This window comes from Gambusia affinis, linkage group LG07, assembly GCF_019740435.1.
Source record: "Gambusia affinis linkage group LG07, SWU_Gaff_1.0, whole genome shotgun sequence".
Lineage (NCBI taxonomy): Eukaryota > Metazoa > Chordata > Actinopteri > Cyprinodontiformes > Poeciliidae > Gambusia > Gambusia affinis.
In genome coordinates, this window is record NC_057874.1 from 10,612,261 (window position 1) to 10,636,580 (window position 24,320).

General features: G+C 40.4%; 1 protein-coding gene across 5 annotated transcripts in view; it reads left to right on the forward strand.

Annotated features, from left to right (window-relative positions):
• The first annotated feature begins 1,612 nt into the window (after positions 1-1,612).
• The window catches only part of celsr2 (cadherin, EGF LAG seven-pass G-type receptor 2), a 78,446-nt gene continuing 55,738 nt past the window's right edge, over positions 1,613-24,320 (forward strand). For all 5 annotated transcript variants that reach the window (XM_044123182.1, XM_044123183.1, XM_044123184.1 and 2 more), the window contains exon 1: positions 1,613-5,364. In XM_044123182.1, the coding sequence (XP_043979117.1) occupies positions 1,839-5,364 (3,526 nt within the window). In that variant the 5' untranslated portion in view covers positions 1,613-1,838. The remainder of the gene's footprint in view (positions 5,365-24,320) is intronic.

Consider the following 24,320-nt stretch of genomic DNA (forward strand, 5'->3'; position numbering starts at 1 on the left):
AATAAAACACAAAAATGTTACATGCTTAAAAGAAAACAAGCTTTGAGAATCAGGAGCTTGTTACTGAATCGACCTAAAAACCTTTTAGCTTGGAGGTAAATCCAGTTAAGTTTTCTGTCTTCTTTCTGTGTTAATGCAACTCTTAAACGTTTTATTAGTTTGTTGAGATATCTAGTCTCCAGATTTGTCACTGGATCAGTCCTAACAATCATTTACATCTTTATATTTCTGTAAATGTCATCTTTATGCTGATAACACAGTTGTGTCCTCTCATGTCATTCAAAAAGACCTCCAGAATTTAAACCAGGAACAAATAGATGTCGTTCACAAAACCTAAAAATATTGGAATCATTTTCTATATGCAGCTGTTTGCTTTGTGTAATCTGGTTTTCTTTAGAGTAATCTTCTCTCTTCTCAGCATCTTGCACAAATGATGCACGTAGCTTGATATTTTTTTTTTACTCTGCGCATTTCTTTAAACATGAATATTAGATTTTGAAGAACTACAGCATTATATTTTTATGTTGTAAAATGTATAACATTTTACAACATGTTGTTTTATGTTTTTCATTTTATTTTGAATTTTCATGCTTCTATTTAAATTGCTGCTGGTACACCAGAGTTTTCCCACTGAGGCAAAATAAAGATTTATTTCTATTTCCATTCCATCTTTTTGCTTTCTTAACCGCTTTTAGCAGCTCACTGAGTTTGGTTCTGTTTGAGATTTCCTGCTATTTCTAAAGTTTCTGTGCAGAAATTAGATACTTTAAGCATCTGACTGCTTTCCTGTTAAGATAGTAACCAGTTTATAACCAAGAAACAACCTTTCTATGTTTGGGGATTAGGCATAAAACTTAATGTTTGAATCTGTTAAATTTGGGTAATCCTGAGATATCACTATAATTACACTTCAAGACTTTACTGATATTTATCCTTACAGTCATTTTTTAATTATTCTTTGTGTTTTTGTTTTGGCCCAATGCTTCTGTGTCTCTACTAACTTTACAAATGTTTCTTTTATTAAGTCTTCCCACAAATTTTCAGCTTGACTGACGTTTGACTAGGCCATTCTTCATGAATATGTTTTGATGTAAAAATAGTTTATTAATATTTTATTGAGGCCTTCAACAGAGTTTCCTCGAGGACAAATTGAGGAGAAGCTGGAGGGTTTGAATACTTTTGCGATGCGCTGTACGCTTTCTTCATATCTGGATACGAAAGTTTTCCACAGGATAATTGATAATCAACAGAACTAAATAGACAGTTTGTGCTGTTATGGTGATAAACAGTATTTAAGGGTTTCCAGAAGCTTTCCGCTGAATGGCTGTCCAATTGTATTTACATTTTGAGCAAATTAATGACGCGACTGATTGTGAAGTCAGGCGGAGTCATTAATCTGAGCAGAAGTCTGGCTGTTTTTTGTGTTAATGAAGCTTTTGGAAAGTTATCGTTTATCTCTAATGGCAGAGTCTCTCCCTCTCTCTCTTTCCTCTTACAAACACACGCACACACCACGCACGCACACACAGGTTTATGTTAATGCGAAGTCTCAAGGCGCAGAGGGAGCAGAAGCCATTTTTCTATCATTCAAGCGAAGTTGTGCGGACTGAGCGGAGGTGCAGCTGCTTCTTGTCCCGACTTGACTGACTCTATTTGTCCCATGCGAGAGCAGCTCTGACCGGACAAGGTTACCGCGGAACCCCCGTCTTCCAAACCTCCAGAGCGAGCGGAGAGAGCATGGCTCTTCCTCAACAAAGGGAAACTGGCGGCCGGTGGAAAGTTTAAAGAAGCGAGGAGCTACAGAGTTGGGCGCTTGTCGGACTGGAAACTGAGGAGAGATGCACTTCGTTAGATGGGAGCTGCGGCTCATGCTGTGGTGTTATGAACTGGTTTCACTGACGCGGGGTTACACCGTCCACATCAGTGAGGATGCGGGAGAAAGGACAGTCCTGGCCGGCGAGCCGCGCGGCGCGTGGTGCGCCTTGGATCAGGTTCTCGCTCCTGGGTTCGCGCAGCGCTTTCTGGAGACGGAAGCCGCGGCGGGCATCGTGCTCCTATCGGACTCGATACGGTGCCGCTCGCTTCCTTTAAACCCCTTCACTTTATACATAGTTGAGGACTGCTGGGACTCCGGACATAGACACCTCCTCACCAGTCAGTATGACGTTCATGTTCACGGTAGGAACTGTTCCCATAAGCGTAAGAGGAAATCTAATTGGGACTTGGAAGTCCTTAGTTTGTTCAGCCGCCGCAGCTCAGAGTGCCATGGAGCAGACGCTGCTTTATTTCCAGTGGGGGGTCTGCTGCCTGGGCCCCCGCTCCGCTGCAAAGTCCCCAGTAGCCGGGAGTTTTACTTCTCAGAGGGGGGTCTGTTTGTGTCTGAGCCGCTGTGCCTGGTGCAGGACCGGCTCCTGGAGCTGGACATGCTGTGTGACGTACTCACAGAGAAGGGAACGGGTATTGAACTCATCTCCATCCACTGGCGAGTGGGTCAAGGTCCATTCAGCCAGGCGCACTTACAGCAGCTCCTAGACAGGGCAGCTCAGTCTGATTCAGGGATTGTGAGCAGGAAGAGGAGAAGCATCAACAGCAGCCCTCAGTTTAAGCCCCCAATGTACCAAGTGTCAGTGGCAGAGAACAAGCCAGCTGGGACGCCGGTGGTTGTCCTGAAGGCAGTGGATGTGGATGAGGGAGAGGCCGGCAGGCTGGAGTATTTTATTGAGGCTCTCTTTGACAGCCGCTCTAACAATCTTTTCGCTGTGGACCCGGCCAGTGGTGCTGTATCAACAGTAGAGGTGCTGGACAGAGAAACAAAAGACACCCATGTGTTTCGTGTGACAGCGGTCGACCATGGCACACCTCGTCGTACGGCCATGGCCACCCTCACTGTCTCCGTCAGTGACACAAACGACCACAATCCTGTGTTTGAGCAGCAGGACTATAAAGAAAGCATCAGGGAGAATCTGGAGATCGGCTACGAGGTGTTGACTGTCAGGGCCACAGATGGGGACGCACCTGTTAACGGGAACATCCTCTACAACATCCTCAACAGCAACGGGTCCAATGAGGTTTTTGAGATAGACTCCAGGTCCGGCGTCATCCGCACTAAAGGTCTGGTAGACAGAGAGGAGGTGGAGTCTTATATGCTGTTAGTGGAGGCAAACGACCAGGGTCGTGACCCCGGGCCCCGCAGTGCCACAGCCACCGTTTATATTGTGGTGGAGGATGATAACGACAACGCCCCTCAGTTCAGTGAGAAGCGCTACGTGGTCCAGGTGCCAGAGGACATGGTGCCAAACACAGAGATCCTGCAGGTCACCGCCACAGATCAGGACCGGGGCAGCAACGCTGTGGTCCACTTCAGCATCATGAGTGGAAACACCCGCGGCCAGTTTTACATTGATGCTCAGACGGGAAAAATGGACCTGGTGAGCCACCTGGACTATGAAGCCAACAAAGAATACACCCTGAGGATCCGGGCGCAGGACGGAGGACGCCCTCCTCTGTCCAACATCAGCGGCCTGGTCACGGTACAGGTGCTGGACATAAACGACAACGCCCCCATCTTTGTCAGCACCCCGTTCCAGGCCACCGTGCTGGAGAACGTTCCTCTGGGCTACTCCATCATTCACATCCAAGCTGTAGACGCTGACTCTGGAGAAAACTCCAGGTTGGAGTACCGCCTCACTGAAACCACACCCAACTTCCCCTTCGCCATCAACAACAGCACAGGGTGGATCATAGTGGCGGCAGAGCTGGACAGGGAGAGTGTTGATTTCTACAACTTTGGAGTGGAGGCCTGCGATCATGGCTATCCTGTCATGTCCTCGTCCGCCAGCATCAGTATGACCATTCTGGACGTCAATGACAACAACCCAGAGTTCACACAGAAAGCATATTACATGCGTCTGAATGAGGATGCAGCTGTGGGGACCAGTGTGGTGACAGTGTCAGCTGTGGACCAGGACATCAACAGTGTGGTGACTTACCAAATATCCAGTGGAAACACTCGCAACCGATTCTCCATTACAAGTCAGAGTGGAGGGGGGCTCATCACGCTCGCTCTACCTTTGGACTACAAACTGGAACGTCAGTACATCCTCACAGTCACTGCAAGCGATGGCACTCGCTTTGACACAGCCAAGGTTTTTGTGAACGTCACAGATGCCAACACACACCGCCCTGTCTTTCAGAGCTCACACTACACCGTCAACATCAACGAGGACAGACCTGTGGCCACGACTGTGGTGGTGATCAGCGCCACCGATGAAGACACGGGTGAGAATGCACGCATTACCTACGTAATGGACGACAGCATCCCTCAGTTTGACATCGACCCTGACACCGGAGCTGTCACCACCCAGATGGAGCTGGACTACGAGGACCAGGTCTCCTACACTCTGGCCATCACAGCTCGGGACAACGGCATCCCACAGAAATCCGACACAACCTACCTGGAGATCCTAGTGAACGACGTCAACGACAACTCGCCCCGCTTCCTGAGAGACCACTATGTGGGGTCGGTGATGGAGGACGTGCCGGTGTTCACCAGCGTGGTGCAGGTCTCTGCCGTTGACAGGGACTCTGGCCTCAATGGACGTGTCTTCTACACTTTTCAGGGTGGGGACGACGGAGATGGAGACTTCATAATTGAATCCACCTCTGGTATTGTTCGCACGCTGCGCAGATTAGACAGAGAAAATGTGCCCGTCTACAGCCTGCAGGCCTTTGCTGTAGATAAAGGTGTTCCCGCTCTGAAGACAGCTGTGAACATTCAAGTGACGATCCTGGATGTGAATGACAACCCTCCTGTGTTTGAAAGAGACGAGTTTGACATCATGGTGGAAGAAAACAGCCCCATTGGCCTTGTGGTTGCACATATATCAGCTACAGACCCAGATGAAGGCAGCAATGCACAGATTATGTACCAAATTGTGGAGGGGAATATCCCAGAAGTGTTCCAGCTGGATATCTTCTCCGGGGAACTGACCGCGCTCATAGACCTGGACTACGAGCTGAAGTCTGAGTACATCATCGTGGTCCAGGCCACCTCTGCCCCTCTGGTGAGCCGGGCCACAGTCCACATCAAACTCGTAGACAAGAACGACAACGTCCCGGTGCTGAAGAACTTCCAGATCATCTTCAACAACTACGTGACGGACAAATCCAGCAGCTTCCCCACCGGAGTGATCGGACGCATCCCCGCCCACGACCCTGACGTCTCGGATCAGCTGCACTACAGCTTCGAGGTGGGGAACGAGCTGAACCTGGTGCTGCTGAACCAAAGCACCGGGGAGATCCAGCTGAGCCGGGCCCTGGATAACAACCGGCCCCTGGAGGCCTCCATGAGGATCTCCGTGTCAGGTGAGACGGCTGGATAATTGCAGCCTCCACCCTGAGTGGAGTGCACTGTCGTAATATGAGATGAAGCCAGTGAGGCGTGCTATAGTACCAGTAGTATCCTGTCTCGTTTACATTTTCACTTGACTTCACAGAATAACGACAATTATTTTATACAGATTTAGGTTTGATGTATGCATGAGGGAAGATTATTACGTGTAATCCTTCCTGTCTAAGGAAAATCACATTCAATCATTTATTATTTGTTATTCAGTCTTAATCATGGACCATAATTAGCAATTAATTAAGCACATCCTGGGTCTGTTTTATCGCTGTCTACTGATTTAAAAAGATAAATGTTAGTCTGAGCTTGTATGTCCTGGGGGATCTACGCTCCACTGGCCAGACTGATCATCCTCCCTAGTTTCTTATCAAAGCCTCATTCCTGGATACAATGAAGAGCCAAAGTCAATTTTGGTCAACTTACACAGATTATGAAGAGTCAGAGTGGTCTGCAACAGAGCTTTTGTTTGATTGGCTTCTTTTCTCTTGCCTAGACTTTTGAAAATCAATGTTTTATCACGTGTCTGGAAGGATACAAAGCTAAAACACAAACTCTTACCAAGTACTTTTGTCTTGTTTCTACTGCAGATATTTTAGTGCACACAAAGTAAGACAAAACTAGCGTAAAAGTAACTTTTCAGCAAGACATAGGAGCTTGTTTTCAGTAAACAAAATCCCTTAATATTGATAAAAAAACGATTACAAGATCCACTGGCAGATTATTTCACTTATAACAAGACATTTTAAAAGTGACATAATCTGCCAGTAGAAGTAGTACTTTGTCATCAGTATTGACAAAATATTGCCATAAAACATGCTCCTATATCTTGCTGAAAAAGTACTTTTAAGTTAGTTTTGTCTTCTTGAAAGTAGTAGGATATTTTCACCTAACTAGACCAACAATACTTGGTGAAATGTTTGTGTTTTTGCAGTGTAGTTCAGTGTTCAAGGTTTTATTGAAAGGTTGTAGACAGGCAACATCTCACCTGCTGTGGACAAACGATTGGTTCGTTTTGATGCTAACAGCTAGCCAAAAAGATACCGAGATGAAAGGGAAAACAACTCCAATCTCAAAAATGTTTATGAACTTTTAAACAGTCGTCACATTTGGATGATCATAAGAATATAAATTAAAATATGAATTCTGAAGTTTTGACAGCAATAGTAAACAAAAAAGTTTAATTTTCTCTTAAACTGAGACTGAACTCGAAACTGTGTGTGGGTGTGTGTGTGTGTGTGTGTGTGTGTGTGTGTGTGTGTGTGAAATGCTGGAGCTGATTGGACTCAGTGTGTCTTTTGTTTCACCTTGGCACAACCTGAAAAATAAATGTAATATTAAATTAAACATTGGACATTTAGAGGAAGAAGTGGGCATTTATTGCATCGCTTATCATTTATTGTGAAAAATTTGATTTATTGTCATGATGAATTTTAGTTAATGTTAAAAAAAACTTGAGTATAAAGGTCATTTTTACTGTTTTATCTTGTGTTTTTTCCATGAGTGCATCAAAAAATATCATTAAATTAAAAGATGGGATTAACTGAAGTCTCTATGTGCAGCTTAGTGATGGAAATCACACTGCTTGAAGTTTATGGTGTCATGAAGAAATAGTTTTTATATTTTTGGCACTATGGGTGATGTGTCTTGCAGCTACCTATAAATATCATCATTTTTATCGTTGTTTCAATAGTAATAAAAATATTGTGATAAAATCCACAAACGTGGCAAAATCCGCAAATGTCACGATAACATCCTTGAAACAAGAGAGGTGAGGGTGGCTGACGGTGTTCGAAGGCCCTCGTGTTGGACGGTGCGTTGTCCCAGAGGAGCAGCTAGCGTGTGGTTAGCGTGGGCAGTCGCTACCGTACTTTGTGGCTCAGCGCTGCCCCTCAGGAGAACAATAGTGAGCTGTCGATCGAGCGACGGGGGCTGCGGCTCATACCAGGCTGAGGTTTGGGGCAACAGCTGTGACTCCGCTGAGGACCAATTAGAGGCCAGGGCTCCCTCGGCGCGTCCAGCACCTGCTGGGGTTTATGTGTCTGCTGCCCTGGCGGAGACAGAAGGACATGGAGGGGGACAGGAGCAGGGAGGGAGGACCTGTTGTGTAAACAGGTCAGAGGAAGGAACATGTAGCTGTACTGTAAAAGGAGGAGAAGAAGAAACAGGAAGAGGAGCGTCTCTCGATGCGGCTGACCCCAATTTTCCAGGGGCCTCTTCTTGCAGGGACCTCCCAGGTCCCGCCTTTCTTTTCTCCTCTAGGTTCCCCTTTAGGAGGCCCCCCATGATAAATGATTTTTAATGGTCTCTTTGTACTATCATCCTTTCTAAGCTCAATTTTCAACGGACAAGGTTATTACCTTTAGCTAAAATATATGAAACAACAAAATCAAATCAAATTTTATTTGTATGGCACATTTCAGCAGCAAGGCATTTCAAAGTGCTTTACATCAAATCAAACACAGAAACTTAATGCAACATAGAATCAACAATCAAAACACAACATTAAATACTACGTTTCAAATAAAACTCTAAACAAGTAGGTTTTTAGTTGAGAATTAAAGGAAGTCAGTGTTTCAGTTGTTTTACAGTTTTCTGGAAGTTTGTTACAGATTTTTGGTGCGTAGATGCTGAATGCTGCTTCTCCTCGTTTGGTTCTGGTTCTGGGGATGCAGAGCAGAACCAGAACCAGAAGACCTAAGAGGTCTGGAAGGTTGATACAACAGCAGCAGATCTTTAATGTATTGTGGTGCTAAACCATTCAGTGATTTATAAACTAACAACAGTATTTTAAACTCTATTCTTTGAGCTACAGGGAGCCAGTGGAGAGTCTTTAAAACTGGTGTTATGTGCTCTATCTTCCTGGTTTTAGTTAGAACGCGAGCAGCAGCATTCTGGATCAGCTGCAGCTGTTTGATTGATTTGTTGGACAGATCTGTGAAGACACCAATAATCAATGTGGCTGAAGATAAACGCATGGATGAGTTTCTATAGATCTGGCTGAGACATTAGTCCTTTAACCAGAATTGAGAAAAGATTTTCATTAACTGAAATAAATGAAAACTAAATTTAACTGGAGATATATTGTGTATTTCTAAAACTAAAGCATATTGAAATTAGAGATATAACACCCTTCGTTTTTTTGTTTATGAATCTGCGATTTGTTTTATTTACAACAGTTTACATGAACCATAAGTTGAGAAGAGATCAGGTTATGTCTCTTACGTGCTAATTTTCACTATTCATTAGCCTTTTATTTATTTTTCCATACAAGCAATTTACTTCAACTGTCAGTAAATTTTGTCACTCCACACTTCTAGCGACCCCTAGTGGTGGAGGCAGCTGTTTGTTCAACAATAACTGAATTAATCTTTTGGAAACATTATCTTCTGTTAAGTATTCATTACCCAATCGATGTATACACAATAACAATACAATCAGATTTTAAAATTTCCTCCCAAAAATGAATACACATATGAAAAAGCCAATATAGTATAACTAATAAAAACTAAGCTGGAACTAAACTATATTTAACTAATAAATCACAGTGAAATTAAACTTGAAAAATCCCAAACTATTATAACTGAGGTAACTTTATCATGCTTTAGTATATTGGTAGTATGCAGGTATTTTACTGTTTAAAACATTAGGTATCACATTAAAGAGTGATTCTTGAAGGGGATATATGATGCAATGAACTCATTCATAAGTAATTAAACTTTAGTAACGACTTTTATCAACTCAGTAAAAACCGTAGTACATGATCGATATATCTGCTCGTAAATACTGTTGACTTGACCTGCGTATACATTTAGTCAGCATGAATATGTTTGTATTTTAATTTTTTTCTCTTTATTTTAAGACATTCTTCTATTTTCTGTTGTATGATATTCTGCTGTCAGACGTTTTCTGGACAGGTCGTTGCTGAAAATGAGAATTTGTTCTCGATTAATTTACCTGGCAAAATAAAAATTAAAGCTACAGTCTGTAACTTTTATAAAAATATTTCTTTACATATTTATTGAAACTGTTATGTTGTGATATTCTGGTATGAGACAGATAATCTGGAAAATATCAATCTGCTTTCTCCCAGTGTTAGCTAGAATCAACCAATCAGAGCCAGGGGGCGGGTCTTAGCGGCCGTCATCCTGCATTAGTTCTGCCATGTTGACAGCATGGTGAATGCTAAGGCTAGTTAGCATTGGCACTTAATGATGGAGGATAGATGGTTTTCCTGTAAATGTAAATTGTTTCTCTGTCATTAGCACATTTAGCAGTGAGTACATGAGTGTTATTGAGAGCGTTAAGCCCCGCCTCCTGGCTCTGATTGGTTGTTTTGGTCGGGAGTGGAGCATTTCTGCAGTAGCAGCTCAGTTAGGAGGTGGGGGAGATCAATCTTTTCACAGATTATCTGTCTCATATCAAACTGTCACCACATATTTAACAAATATGTAAAATATATTTGGTTTTATAAAAGTCTCATACTGGAGATTTAAATAAAAAAGGTGACATATTTTTAAATTGTACACAGCGACTCCTCTAAAACATTACAGGACAAGAAGGAGAATAACAGTGGAAGCAGTGATGGATACCAACAGTATTAACATCCAGGTTTTTATTTCTGCAGGTCACATAAACAAAAGCTATTAAACTGATAATATCAACAAACATTTGCTTCAACACAAAGGTTCAGAAATAACTTTTACATGCAGCAGCGAACAGACTCTTGCTGAGCTTCGTTCAGATGTTTTAACATGATACTGCAATGAAACACTGTAATCATACAGAGACATAATCAGGCACATTGCAGCCACACAGCTGGGGGATTTGCTGCCAGTGGTGCATAAATATGTAATATTGACGAATTAATTACACGAGCTGGTTAGGAAGCCAGATTTATGACACTAGGATCCAGACACTGAATGCAAGATGAGACTCTTAATAAACTCGTCTGTGTTACGAGTGGACGTGTTCAATCCTGAATTAATGTTTCCAGGGCAGGAGAGGGTTTGGTTGTGTTTTTTCTCAGCTGCGGCTCCAGGTTATTAGCAGAATGCTGGTCACACGGCAGGCGAGACGCAGGTCTTCATCTGCGGGATTAGATCCCTGCATCTGTATCCTGGATGTTTCAGCCTGGTGTTGACATACGCAGGGGTTCATTCTGCGTTCCCAGGCAAGCGTGAGCCTGCATAAGTGCCTGTTTGCATTTGATTGCAGAGATTTCGTCCCCCGGCGGAAAGCCCTGATCGCTCTCATCCAGAGAGAGAAGCTAATTATTCCTCCTCACTACTCAGCAGCTTATTATCTTTGGTATTTGGAATATGGGCTCTATTTGTTGTGGAGTCAGTGGTTTTGTTTATGCATCAATCTGTATTCATTCCTTGCTTGAAAAAGTCACAATTTTGGTTCTGGCACAGGTACATTTAAATTCTCTGCTCTGCCGAAACATGTTCCAAACTTTTCCCCCGCTGCAGAGACACTTTAATGAAATTATGTCTCTGAAATGATGTTTTCCATCTTTGCTTAGAGATTCAATGCACAGTCAGGCGTCTGAGACTAATGGCTGCAGTTTGATTCAGATCACACCTCACTGCTGGTTGTACAAGCTCTCTGATCGGCAGGCAGCGGGGATTTTATCTCTCAGCAGCCAGGTGTGAGTTCAAGGTGATGCTCAAACTCCTTCACTGACGGAAGTGTGTGACCCGGCTGGCGATCCGAGCAAACAATAAAACCCGCACGACTGAGTCTTTATTATCACTTTCTGATTGTTTGCCATATTTTAATACTTTACACCTGTATCATCTAAGCTTCAGTATGTGATATTCTGACAGTGGACTGAGAATAAATAAGCAAAAACACCAGATATTCATAAAACTATAGATTTAAAGCTAAATAAGAAGCATAACCTTCTTCTGTATTTAGATTGCATGTTTAGATAAGCATCGCTGGGCATCAAAAACTATTCACTCGTTCATTTCTACAGTATTTACAGCCACTCAGATTAAAATAATTGCTGTGTAGTTTCTTAATGTACTCTGTCACCAATCAGCAGCCACTATAAAGAAAAAAAAACATCTTAATTCAGACTCAAAACTGGAATAAAAACTGCTGTAAAGTTGAAACTTTGTCAACTAAATCATGAATTATCCTTTCACAGAAGCACAAGAAGTTCAAAATTAATGCTTAAAACAAAATTGCTTCTTAAAAAGCTTCCAGAAAATGAAAATCTGGGAAGCTAAGGAAATATTTTATCATCTTAAACCAAACTGTCTAAAGATTCTCAAACATTTTTCAAAAAACGTTCATTTATTATTTATATTTTCAGCTTACAAAGTAAAAAAACAGTGGGATTAATCTGACTAAATATTTTAATTTATTCAAACGTTGTGGGCTTCCTGAACTTTCTCACGTAACTGGAAAGACGTCTGTGTGTGTGCGTGTGTGTGTGTGTGTGTGTGTGTGTGTGTGTGTGTGTGTGTGTGTGTGTGTGTGTCCTCCAGCAGCTAGTGTACTTCTCTCCACACGTTCATAAAGTCATTAAACTCCCGTGAATCGCTCCTCTTCTTGATGTTTGTTTTCCTCACCGTCAGTCAGAGGCTTCAGTCGTAGTTCGCAGACCAGGATCTTCCAATCTTCTCTTCTCTCTCGTCCTCTTTGGTCGGCGTTAGTCGCACTTTGGATCGCTGATGCTACAAACTTTTCCTACATTTTTTCTACACAGAATCTCACCAAGTATTTTTGTCCAGTATTTTTTATTTTATTTCCTCTAGGGGGTCTTTTTGTGGGCTCTAGTGTCCCTTATTTGAAAGGAGGTTGACAGGAAAGGGAGGAAGACATGCGGTAAAAGTCGCCGAGTCCGGGAATCGAACCCACGATGGCAGCGTCGAGGACTCAAGGCCTCCAAACGTGGGTCACGCTATCCCCTACGCCACCACAGCCCTGTCCAGTATTTTTAATGTAAACAATGTCTTAGCGCACCTGAAATAAGACAAAACTAACTTACAAATAACTTTTCAGTAAATATAGGATCTGGTTTTGAGTCAGTAATTCTAAAATTGACTTTGTTGGCTTTACATCATGTCATATTTCCTCCATCAAAAGCCCACCTGGAGTGTTGCCTTGAGTCTTTCATGCATGTTTGAGAAATCCTTTAATCTCCATGGCAACCATTCAGCTGTACAAACGCCTGATTGGACCTAGCTCCGCCTTCGAGGTGCAGCTCCTCCTTTGGATGTAGTTTTCAAGCTTCTGCCTCACAGAGCAGCCCCCACTCTGCTCCTACAGACTAGCCAGCAGCAATTAGCAAACATCTGGTGGAACTGTACATCAGCTGAGCTCTTATCACGAGCTACTTCTCAGTGAAACTCTGGTAAAAACATTTTTAAAGGGTTAATAGAGGAGCCATGTTGTGATGTCTACCTGTAGGCGATGTTTCAGAAAGAGCAGGAGATTTTAAAGAGACAGAGGCCCAATTTTAAGGAGTTTAATCAGGAAGAACGTTTTCTTTTAAGTCATATATATATAGGTAGGTAGATATGCTATAAAACTTCACTTTGTGCCTGGAAAACACATAATACTGTCCCTATAAAACTGATTTATTTTTTTTCATTTATGGGGACTTTTTATAAGTGAAATAATCTGCCAGTGGATCTTGTACTTTCTTATCAATATTAATACATTAATTTACTTAAATCAGCTCCAACATCTTGCTGAAAAGTTACTTGTAAGTTAGTTTTGTCTTATTTGACCTGTACTAGGTAATTTGCACTGGAAAGTAGACCAGAAAATCTTACTTGGTAAGATTTTGTGTTTTTGCAGTGCATCACCTTGATCCTCTTTCTCTTTCCTTCTTTTTGTTTCCCCCTCTGTTACCGCTCTCCATTTTTCTTCTATCTATCCAAGTCTCACCCCTGCAACCTCCGCTGCTCCCTCCAATCATTTCGAGCTCCTCTGCCCTCCTCCTACCTCCTCCCTGCTTTGACTGTTGTCCCCCCGGTGAAAGGAAGAATGCCTAAGAGAAATGGTTTATTAAGCACCCAGTTGTCATGGAGAGCCCAGCAATGCCTGAGAAATTCCTCGTGGGTGGGGACAGCGGGTTAGGCCTCCTTTGTGGAGCGAATGAGGGGGAGGGGAGGCCCATAAACTTCTAAAGCGCAACTGTCCCCCTGTTCCCTGTTACCACTGAAGCATGTAAGGCCCTCTGCAGACCTGTGGGGCTCAGAGACGCCCTGACCTGTCCTGCAGGACGTTTTCACTGGACATGCATCGGGGCGAAAAACGCAAAAGTTTCCACAAGATTGTCTGCAAAAACACAAAATCTTAAAAAGTATTTTTGGGCTAGTGGAAATATCTCCGTACACTTGAGAAAACTATTTCAGTCGCTCGGTGCAACACTCCCGTCCCTCACTTCTGACGTCCGTCATGGCGCCTTGAATGATCAAGTGACGTAGGTACAAAGGGACATTGGAGAAATTGTAGTCGGCGATTTTATAGAGGAGCTGTGGATTCAACATGTTAGATTGACTCAAAACCTTTTATGAACTCTGTGATGATGTGACAGCTCTGGTTGAGCCAGCAGCACCAAAAAACTAAACAAACCGTCATCCTACCACCACTTCCTGTTCATCTTGTGACTCGTATGATGCGAAAACAGTGTTTCCATTGCACTTTTGCAAAAATTTAGATAGGTTGAAAAACCATCTCATCCCAATGCAAAAATTTTTTGTCTAAAAATTTCCAAATTGCTGTGTTTCCATTAAGTTAATTTATTTTTGTAAGTTTAAGTTGTGCAGTTTATTTGCAGTAGAAACTGGACAAAGATATTTGGTTGGACTTTGTGTTTTTGCAGCAGTAAAGTCTGGCTTTGCCACACTTCAGAGACGCTGTGCGCGTTAAAACCTCGGCGCCACATGACACCGTCGTCATTAAGCCCTTTGATTCGGGACACAGATGCGCTGAGAGAGTATTCGGTTTCCTGCTGCCGCCTTGTTTCTCAGCGGCAGAACCTCCTGATGGTCCGGATGGGTCCAGTCAGGTGCGGCCAGGAGGCGAGCGATGACATCATCCGTGGGTTAGGAGGGGAAATTGTGTAAGGGATTAGGGTCGGCACATTGCTGGGGTGAGGTCTTGCGGAGCTTGCATATATCTTGGTGTTGTCCTGCTTTGTCCTCCGTGTCCCAGCAGACAATGGGACAGGGTCCGGTCTGCAGCCGCCCCCCCCGTGTCTTTGTGTCCACTCGTTTCCCCTGGTGACGCTGCCCTTTGCAGAGTTTTACCAGGCCGCTAATATCCCTGATTTAACCCATTTTTTGTTTGGGGTGATGATGTTTTAGGAAATTAACGATTGGACACATATTACACCCCAAGTTCCTGTTGTCCTAATTTAAAGGGGCTGCAGGGTCTCTGTTTATTAAAAAAGTGGAAATTATGTTTTTAATATACACACAGCACTTTGTAACTGTGATAAATCATCCTTTATTACTTTTTATTAGTGCTCAGAATTTATTATAAATCTTATAAGTGCTCATCAACGATATTTATTCAGATTTTCTAAAGGTTGTTTAAAGTTGTCCTTTTACGGAAATGAGGGAATTGTTTTCTTTTGCGTTACCTTGCAAAGGTTTTGCGTTCATTCGTAATAACTTAACAAATACATCCTGGTCTATTTTATATGCACATTGATAAGAAATGTCAATTTAAAATTTTAAACGTTTTCATAAATTTTTAACTATTTGGTGCAGAAAAGTGGTTGAAAATCGACTTACTGACAGCGTGTTCATGTTTGTTTGTGTAATATCTTTCAGTGGAAATACCATTCAGACGAATTGACAAAACCAAAACTGTTAAGATGGCGACAATATCTGATAAAAAACAACTCAAAGATAATCCATGTATTTCTTCTTTCTTTCTTTCCTTCTTATGGAAAGTTTCTGATTATTTGCCTTTGTATTTTGTACATAAGTTTGTGGTAGATTTGCATCCTAAGGAAAAAAGATATAAAACGTCAGATAAATCACAAACGAGATGTAGTTATAGTTAAAACCTTAAAGTAAAAACCTTGTTTTGTCGCAGACTGCCAGTACATGACTTGATCCTGCATCAAGTCATGTTTTGACTAGAACATCATTGCAAGGGAAAGCAATTCTTCCCACGCAGCAATTTGTCTAAACTGTCCTTGATTTATTTATTTTTATGGTGTTTTTGACGTGTTTTGAAATGCAAATGCTTGGAGGAATTGTTCTGTCGTTGGTATAATTTTTGTCTGGATGTAACTATTTGATGTTAATTTATTTATTTAATACGTTTTTGAAATTTAAATCAAGTTTATTGTTTTGCCTGTCCGTTCACCACAAGCTCATTTAACGAATCTAACGCAGGTAAACTCTGCAGCATCAGTGAAATATGTGAACGGGACATCAAGCGTAGGAACAGCAAAGAGTTTAGAGAAATATTAGCGACATTTGCAACAATGTTTTATGGTTATAAGTACAGGAGATCAAATAGTTGTGGATAAAGTTGGAGCAGGTTTCTAAAAGTCGTGTGACAAGAGTTGAACTCGTTACAGTAACGTAATAATGGTGACAAATGCTTTGAATTCCAGTCATTTGATATAATCTGGAGTTCATTGCTCCTTCTCTCCTTTGAAATATGAAACAGAGTTTGAGCAGCGACATTATTCCACGTGCCCTGCGTTGTGCTCTCTGAAGATTATGTTTATCTGCTACACTTCCACTCTGTTGCACTCATTTAGTCTCAGACTGAGCCTTCGCTGTGACCTGGTTTTACTCGCCTTGGCCGGGAAATACGATCTGCAGAAGTGGAGAACCCTGCAGGCCAGGAGGTTTTTACGTTTTATTTCTGCTTCATATTAGTGCAGAATGAAGCACAAATGTCTTTCTCACAGCTCGGTGAGAATAAACAAATCACTGAGGTAAATCTGTTAATGTTTTTTTTTTTTTTTTTTTTTTTTTTACAATAAAACAATCTGCCGAATCAGAACCTGCTGTTGTGATAATTCACAGTGTTCAGATTCTCACAGTTTCATCATTTATCATAAAATTATTATGCTTCTCCACATGCACATAATAATTTAAAACACATATAATTGATTTCTTTTAAACCAGAGAAGCAACAGACATTGTTTCCCTTGTTAAATGTTAACTGTTAGGTTATTGTGACATTTATTTGCTTTTATTTTTAATATTTAACATTTCTGTTTTTTACTGAGTAAAACTTTGACTACAACAAGCTGCCACTTCCACCATGAAGACACTATGAACCACCAGTGGCCATGAAAAATATTAACCCAGCGATTTCCATTCTCAAACCAGAGAAAATGAAATGTTAGTTGGCGCGTTGCCCTTACCTGAACAAACAAATGTAGCTTTCAACACTGCAGAAATGTTACCTATTATTGGTTTAGTTTATAATGCAAATATCTTGACATAAGATTAAAACTAATTTACAAGTAACTTTTCAGCAAGCTACATATAGAATATTGTTTTAGGTCAGTAATTCCTTAATATAAATGAAAAAGTACAAAACATTTTTTTCACATCATTAGTTAAAATGTCTCGTTCCTCTGGCAGATTACTTCACTGACACTTTTTCATCAGTATTAATAACTTTCCGACCTAAAACCGTCTCTTGTTTCTTGCTGAAGTTAATTGTGAGTTAGTTTTCTCTTTTTTCAGGTGAACTAAGACCTTTGACCTAGGAACTAGACCTGAAATACTTGGTGAGATTTTGTGTTTTTGCTGTGAATAAGACTGATAGGTGGCGCTCCGTTAGTTCTGCTTCTTTGTAACATCATTTTTCCAAGCAGCCAAATTTGCATATTTTGTAAGCAAAGGAAAAGAGCAGTCTCCTTTCAGCCAGCTGGCTGTTGGTGTGCAGCAAGATATGGATTAAACTCGTTGCTTCATTCACTCTGAAATCTTTGTTCATTGCTCAAGTTTTGACATTTTTTTGTGCTGCTTGTTGTAGAACATGAATCTTGTTTGTTGATCGCGTTGCGGCGTTAATGCGATGTCTCTCACGTTTCCGCATGCTAATCTCTCGGTTGTTGTGCTGACAGAGGTTTTCCTTTGATATTCAAATGTGGTTGGAAGAGAGAAGGACCTTCTTCTCCTCTGTTTCTGTGCAGAGCCAGGATTTGAGGAATGTCCTGCTGTTGAGGCGTTTCCTTTTTTTTTTTTTGAAGATGCAGCAAAAAATAAAATATATATATATATATAAAAAAAGATTTTATCAGGGGTTGCTGAGGCACATTTTGAAAATGAGTACGAATGACCTCTGTGCAGCAGTGTCAGCTGGCTGGAGAAATCAGGCGAGGGATTGTGGGGTTGCTGCGTCTCCTCTGGACTGATATCCTTGGTTTGACATTGAGCAGCACAAGCAGTTTTCATTATTGACTCCACAGGAGCTCCAGGAATCAGGAGCTGTTTGCTGCCGTCGTTATTACAGCTGATCTGTCTTCTTTTCTCTCTATTTGACCCTCTGCAGAAGATCAGGACCCAGTTTTGCACAATTATTTCAAGAACAAGGTCAAATGTGTTCAGTTTTGTTTGTGTTGGAACAGAGAAGAAACAAAGTTGCGTTTTTACACTCTGCAGAGCAGAGAGAGAGTAATTTCTGTCTCTTTACATGATAGCAGTGAATCTGTTGTGTAGGAGTTGGTGTCTTTTCCTTCTTTCTGCAAGTTGGTTCTACTGTTAAACATGAGCTGCTTTTTTTTTTTTCAACAATGGCATTTTCAATTGGCTTCATAGCAAATCTGCTTCACTCTGCTATTTTTAATCTGCTCTAAAAATTAATTTTAAAACATTTAAAGATGATTGTTTTTGTTATTTATTGTTCAAAAAGCAACTCTTGAGCTGCACTTTAAGTGTAGAAAATAACTGGATTATAACTAAATATTCACAAGAAATAAATATTTGGTCAGTTTTTATCTTTATAAGAAGAGAAACCTAAAAAAAATTAATCTTTTTTTTTTTTTTTTTCAGTGACCATATAGGACCAGAGTCAGAGGACAGATACAATAAAATATCACTAATACATGCAAATTATATTTTAGAATTCATTTGTAGGAAAATGTTTTCCAAAATATAATTTAAAACACCAAATGGATCTCAAACACCACATAAAACTCTTTTTTTTTATCTCTTTTTCCACGTTCTTGATGACAAATTTGAATGTTAAATAAAATATTTAATGTTCTAAAGTGCATTTTAATTTGATTTTGTTGATCTATGTCTTGTTATTATGAAAACAAAGAGTTTACATTACATTTTTGAACAGGTTTTATGACAAGCAATGCACCATAAAACCTCTGGCTGCTGAATGGTGAGAGAGAGTGAGACTTTCAGCAGATAACAGAAAGGCAGAATGAAGTTCAGCCAAGTTGCTTTGATTTATCTTTTACAATTGTCTCTTGTTGGCTATGCTAACTGTGCTAACTCATTTAAAATGCTAAAGACAGCTTAAAGTTAAATCTCTTCAATCATTTTGTCTTTGTTTTTAATTAATAGTTACTGACCGTTTATGACAGGCTTGAAAGCATAACTGAATGCTATTCTTAAGTCTTCTCATAACGTATTATTTACAATCAATATCAGCTGACCAAACCGTTACAAAATCAAAAGCTCAGAAATCAACAACAAAAATGTAACTGCCTCAAATTTAAGGACGGCAAAGTAAGTGAAAGATGGGAAAGTTAACTTAGAAAATGTAGTTGAAAGTGATTTAAGGAGCAACTGCAGGCGATTTATTAGTGTTACTACTTTAGCTGAAACAAGCAAAAAACTAAAATTAACTAAAGAGTTCAGTAAAAGGGTAAATCACTTATTAGCCTGAAGGAAAGTAAAATAGACTTTACCCCAAACATTAAAGAAACCAGAACAAAGTATTCAAGACAAATTAGACCAATTTTGCCACAATTAAATGAAGAGGGTCTGTTATGGGTCAGGCTCTGAAGAGTCATGAAAACAGATGAACACTTCGAGAGCAGCAGTGGCGCTGGGTCAGACGTGTTTATAGCAAAACGAGTGAATTTTTGTCTTTCATCTAAAGATACACACTTTGGTCATAGAGGCAAGCAAAACAATAGTTTAACCAGACTATGGTTAAACTTTAGCTGATTTCATTGTTACAGAGATCCAGTTTACTATAAAAAAAAAAGATTAAATTGTGAAACAACAAACGAAGGCTTTCTAAAGACCTGGCAGCAGACTACGAGACGTTTAGGTACGTTTCCACTGTGGGAAAATTACTCCAGGATTAAAGTATTCATATGCCATAAATTAACCCCCTCCATTCCCACTGAATCCAGGGTAAAACCAGATTACTCAGGCAGAAGATAGTACTTTTGAGATTACCCTGAACCCTCAGTGTAGATCTATGTGGATGGAGACTACTTTGGAAGAACATAGTCACCATTATGTTCCAGTAACTCCAGTTTAATCCCATCTACAGACTGGTTTTATAATCTCCAATTGTTTTTAAGTTATAGACTTCCACGTTTTGCAATCTTTTTGTGGTATATATATATAGTTTTCTGAACATCTTGCTGTTTCTGTTTGTTTTTTTTTTACTATATTTAAACATTATTTATTTATACTGCCTTTGAGAGTTGTTATTTTTTAAATAGTCATTCTTTCTTGCACAACGACAATAAAGGAATTTTAATTTTAATTCTCATTCATTCATGTGTCTCCCCTGGCAACCAGTAAAGGTGCCTGAACATTTACTCTCGTGGTGGTTTAACACACCAAAAACACGTCCGACACTTCAAATTTGACATGTGTGTACCTTGAATGCAGAAGATGGTGCGTACACACCAAACACATTTTGCGTGTCTGGTTTACATTCAAAGTCTATGTGGAGGTGCATCAAGGGCGCATCAGAATCGCTCTAGCCGTTGTTTTCCACTGCCGGTCTATTTGTCAGACTCACCTGATGTGTCAAATGCTCAAAACTCTCAAATGCTTCAAATTCTAGCCGCGTTAGATGTGTGAAATGCAAGCCGAAGTCACCAGTCAAGCGTCTGCGTCACTCAGCTCCTCTAGACTAGCAGCAGCAGCAACTAGGAAACACCTGGTGGAACTGTAAATCTGCTGATCTCATCATAGGAACCACTTCTTAGTGAAACACTTCTAAGAATGGAGGTTAGCAGCATCATGGAAGAGCATTTCATCATTGTTCTGATGAAATGTCAAAGTTTCGAAAAGAGCAGGAGCTTCTTAAAGAGACAATGTCCCAATATCAAGTCGTTAAATTGCACAGTCGATTTTCTTTTAAGTCATATTATAACATAACATAGTTACCTTGAGTTCCCTATAAAATCTCACTATGTGCCTGGAAAGTACTTAATATACCGCCCATCTAATTTTTCTAAAACACTTGTAAATATTTCTGCTGGAAGTTAATAGAATGAGAGGTTATAGTTTGCTGCTTTTATTATTTTGATGGATACAGGAGGAGGAAGAATCTCAACATCAGCAGATGTAATTAATATCATTACAATTTTGTATGGCAGCAGAAATGCATGCAGGCTAGAGGACAACCATGGTTCAGGGTAATTAGAGATGATACTTCTTCTATTTTATAGCAGATAGACTTTAGATGTGGTTGTAGTTGTTTTTTAATCTTGTGCTTAATTCACTGAGTCGGGTTAACAGCATAAATCTGTTCCTCCTGCAGCTGTCAGTCCCCAATCAGCCTTTAGTGTCCATTCAGGGAGAAGCTGAGTGTGCTTCACCTCTCAGCGCTGCTTAATTCAAACACGCCGCAGCACTACGACGTTTTACTGCTCCCCTTTTGATCACCAGATCCAGAGATTCCTGCTTTTAAATTAAATGAATACCAAAAGGAGGGCTCTTAGCTTTAATGAAGGAGAGTTGATCTAATAGACATTATGCAGTTTTAGCTGTGGCAGAGCTGGAGTTGTAAGGCTCGGGTTTAAAGCCACGTTGACACTCATTAGTGCCTGTCCAGGACTGATTTGTTTCGTTTTTGCTCTCTGGCAGGTTAACTGAACCTTGGCTTGCTGACTGGTGTAAAGCGGGGGATTAAATCTTTTGTCCTGCTGGCTCTACTCATTTTTCCCCTTCTCCTCCATCAACACTGATGAGGAACTTAATGATCAAGGTCATTTCTGTTTCACTGAGAGTGGGGGTTTTCTTGAAAAGGAGACATTACTATTTGTGTATAAAAATTTCGTTTTTGTCAAATAAATGAAGTTATTAGAAAAATAGGTAATTAAAAGATAGGACTGGACAGTAAATCAATAATTTATATCGCAGTAGACATGTGATCAATGTCAATAAATAGTATGTCTGATGAAATATTCACTAAACTGTTATCCAGAACCGCACAGCATTCTGGGCGTTTAGATGAAAGACTTTAAAGTTGGTGGAATCAAGTAGCTCGCTTACTTTTTGGTCACCTAGCAACAACTTGAGTAACTTCTGGTTACCTATTAGCAACAACCTGTCGAGTAACTTGCGTAGCAGCAGTTAATGTGCCACATAAGTGCTTAAAAATGAAAAACAACGTGGGGTGAAAACTGGACAAAACAGAAAACGGTTTGGCCGTATTTCAGTTATTCAAAACTAAAAACTAAAAACTAATCATCAATGATTGATGATATAAAACGCTTATTTCGTGAAAGTGTCCCGCATGCGCAGAAGAGGGCGCAATAACGTCAACGTTCTCAGTGTTCTGCCAACTGCCATAAAAAGAAGAAGTGCTCAATGTTTGCGGAAGTAAACATGGATGCTAACGGTGGAGCATAGCTTACAATTTTGACGTCGTTGTCCGGCCGGAGCCAGTATATTAACAACTTAATCCTCATTATAGTCCGCTATGGTTGTTATTTCTCTTTCCACTTGCGCGTATCAGGGCGCAGATTAGTGACGTTTGTGGAGTATCAATGACGTTCAGGTCGCAATGAATGTGACCTGGACACTAGGCCACATTTGAATCAGATACATATCGGACACAAGTGGACTGGGTCTCATTCGAAAACAATCTGACCTGTGTTGTCCAGACTGTCACGAAAAGATCTGATATAAGTCGAATTATGGCAAAAAAAAAAAAAAAAAAAGAGTCGGAATTGGATCACTTCATGCTGCAGTGTGAACGCAGACAGACATTTCTGCCTGCTGATAAAGATTTACAAACCAACTCAAGAGAGCTACTGATGGAAAAACAAGTGAAAGGTGATTAATTAGTCAGGGCTGCTCACATTGGTGGCTGGAAAGTCCACTAATTACCGAATGAGACTGGAAGCGTCTGTAAGGGCAGAGCGTTTAATTCAGATTAATTAAACTGTGTCCTGTTGGTCCCACAGGACCTTCTCAGAGGTCATAAATCTGTGGTTGGTTTGACTAACGAGCATCAGCAGCCTCCCGCCTCTGTGGGATCCAGACTGTGTGGTAAAATTTCGCCAATTACCTTTGATTAAAAAAGTTTTTCAATGCGCGAAACATTTTATTTAATTCCTTTTCTCCTTTTTTTGCTGTTTTCTTAAGGTGAAAAGAACAGAAATGGACTTGGGATGATTTTATTTCCATTAACCACCAATACAGCACCACGTTTCTGCAGCTGTTAACAGAATCTAAAATGTAATAAGACTTGTATATATTTTTGCAAATGTTTCAAATGTATTCATATGGAAAACATTAGATCTTGTGGGATAATTTTCTAAATTTCTACAGGTCAAACTGGCTGTATATGTAGCTGTTTTTACTTGATAAACTTATTTAAAACTTCCAGTGTAAGCTGTAAGGATCAAGTCATTCCTCCAATGTGATTTTTAATTAATGATCCTGTATTGCGGTATCAAGTAGGAGCGAGGCTTTGGGCTCTTTGATGCTCTAAGCACCCAGTGTATGGCGCTCAGTCTGCAGAGAAATGATGCTGAACAGCAAAGACAGGCTCTGCTCAACCTCATTACTTTATCACTCAGAGGTTTCCTCCAACATGACACACTTCTGCTGTGAAACGCCGAGCTGCCTGCGCAGCGGATCACAGATTAAACCTGGCCGCGGCGCTGTGAAGAATAGCTGTCTGAGTGGGATTAGTTATCGCTTGTTTTATCCGCTGCTTTTCGTAGTGACTGCTTTCGTATGAGGTTGAATTTAGCGTCTAGTCTTCAACTTTTTCCTGTTTTATCACATTAAATCTCAAACTTTTATGTATTTTACTGAAATTTCATGTGTCAAGCCGACACAAAAGAACACATGCTTGCAAAGTGGGAGGAAACTATGAAGATTTTTTAATAAAAAAAAATAAAAAAAAATAGAATCTGAAATGTGTGGCTTTCATTTTTATTCAGGCACCTGATGTTGTAGTTTCATCACATGTTAAACAGAACTCCAGCAGATTGGATGGAAAACTTCTGAGACAAACAAGTTTCAAGTTTTGGTGAACATTAAAATAACAAAAAACAAAAATAATAATAAAAATTATAAATAAAATCAAATACAAGTTTGAACCCATTAAGAATAAAAAAATGTGCCATATTATCAAGATGAAGGCGTCTTTATACAAAATGCTTCATACAATAAGGTAAAATTATTTACATAGCACATTTTCAGGAAAAAGGCAATTCAAAGTGCTTTACATGAATTAGAAGGAAATACAATAAAACAACAAAGCAAAGGAAAGAAAAAGTATAATCCCATGTTTAGGAATAAGTAGTCCTTGATTTATAAACTAGTAGGGGTTTCTCTGGATTCCTGTTCTGATAATGTTGATCTAAGGTAATAAGTAGTTTCTCTAGATGAACTAACAAGAGTTGCTCTGGATTGTAACTTTGTTCTAATTCCTGAATATATAAACTAGATCCTTCCCACCATTAAATTATTTTTTTCTGCTTCTGATCGTTAAAGAGCGAGTTGATAATTTTCCAGGTGAT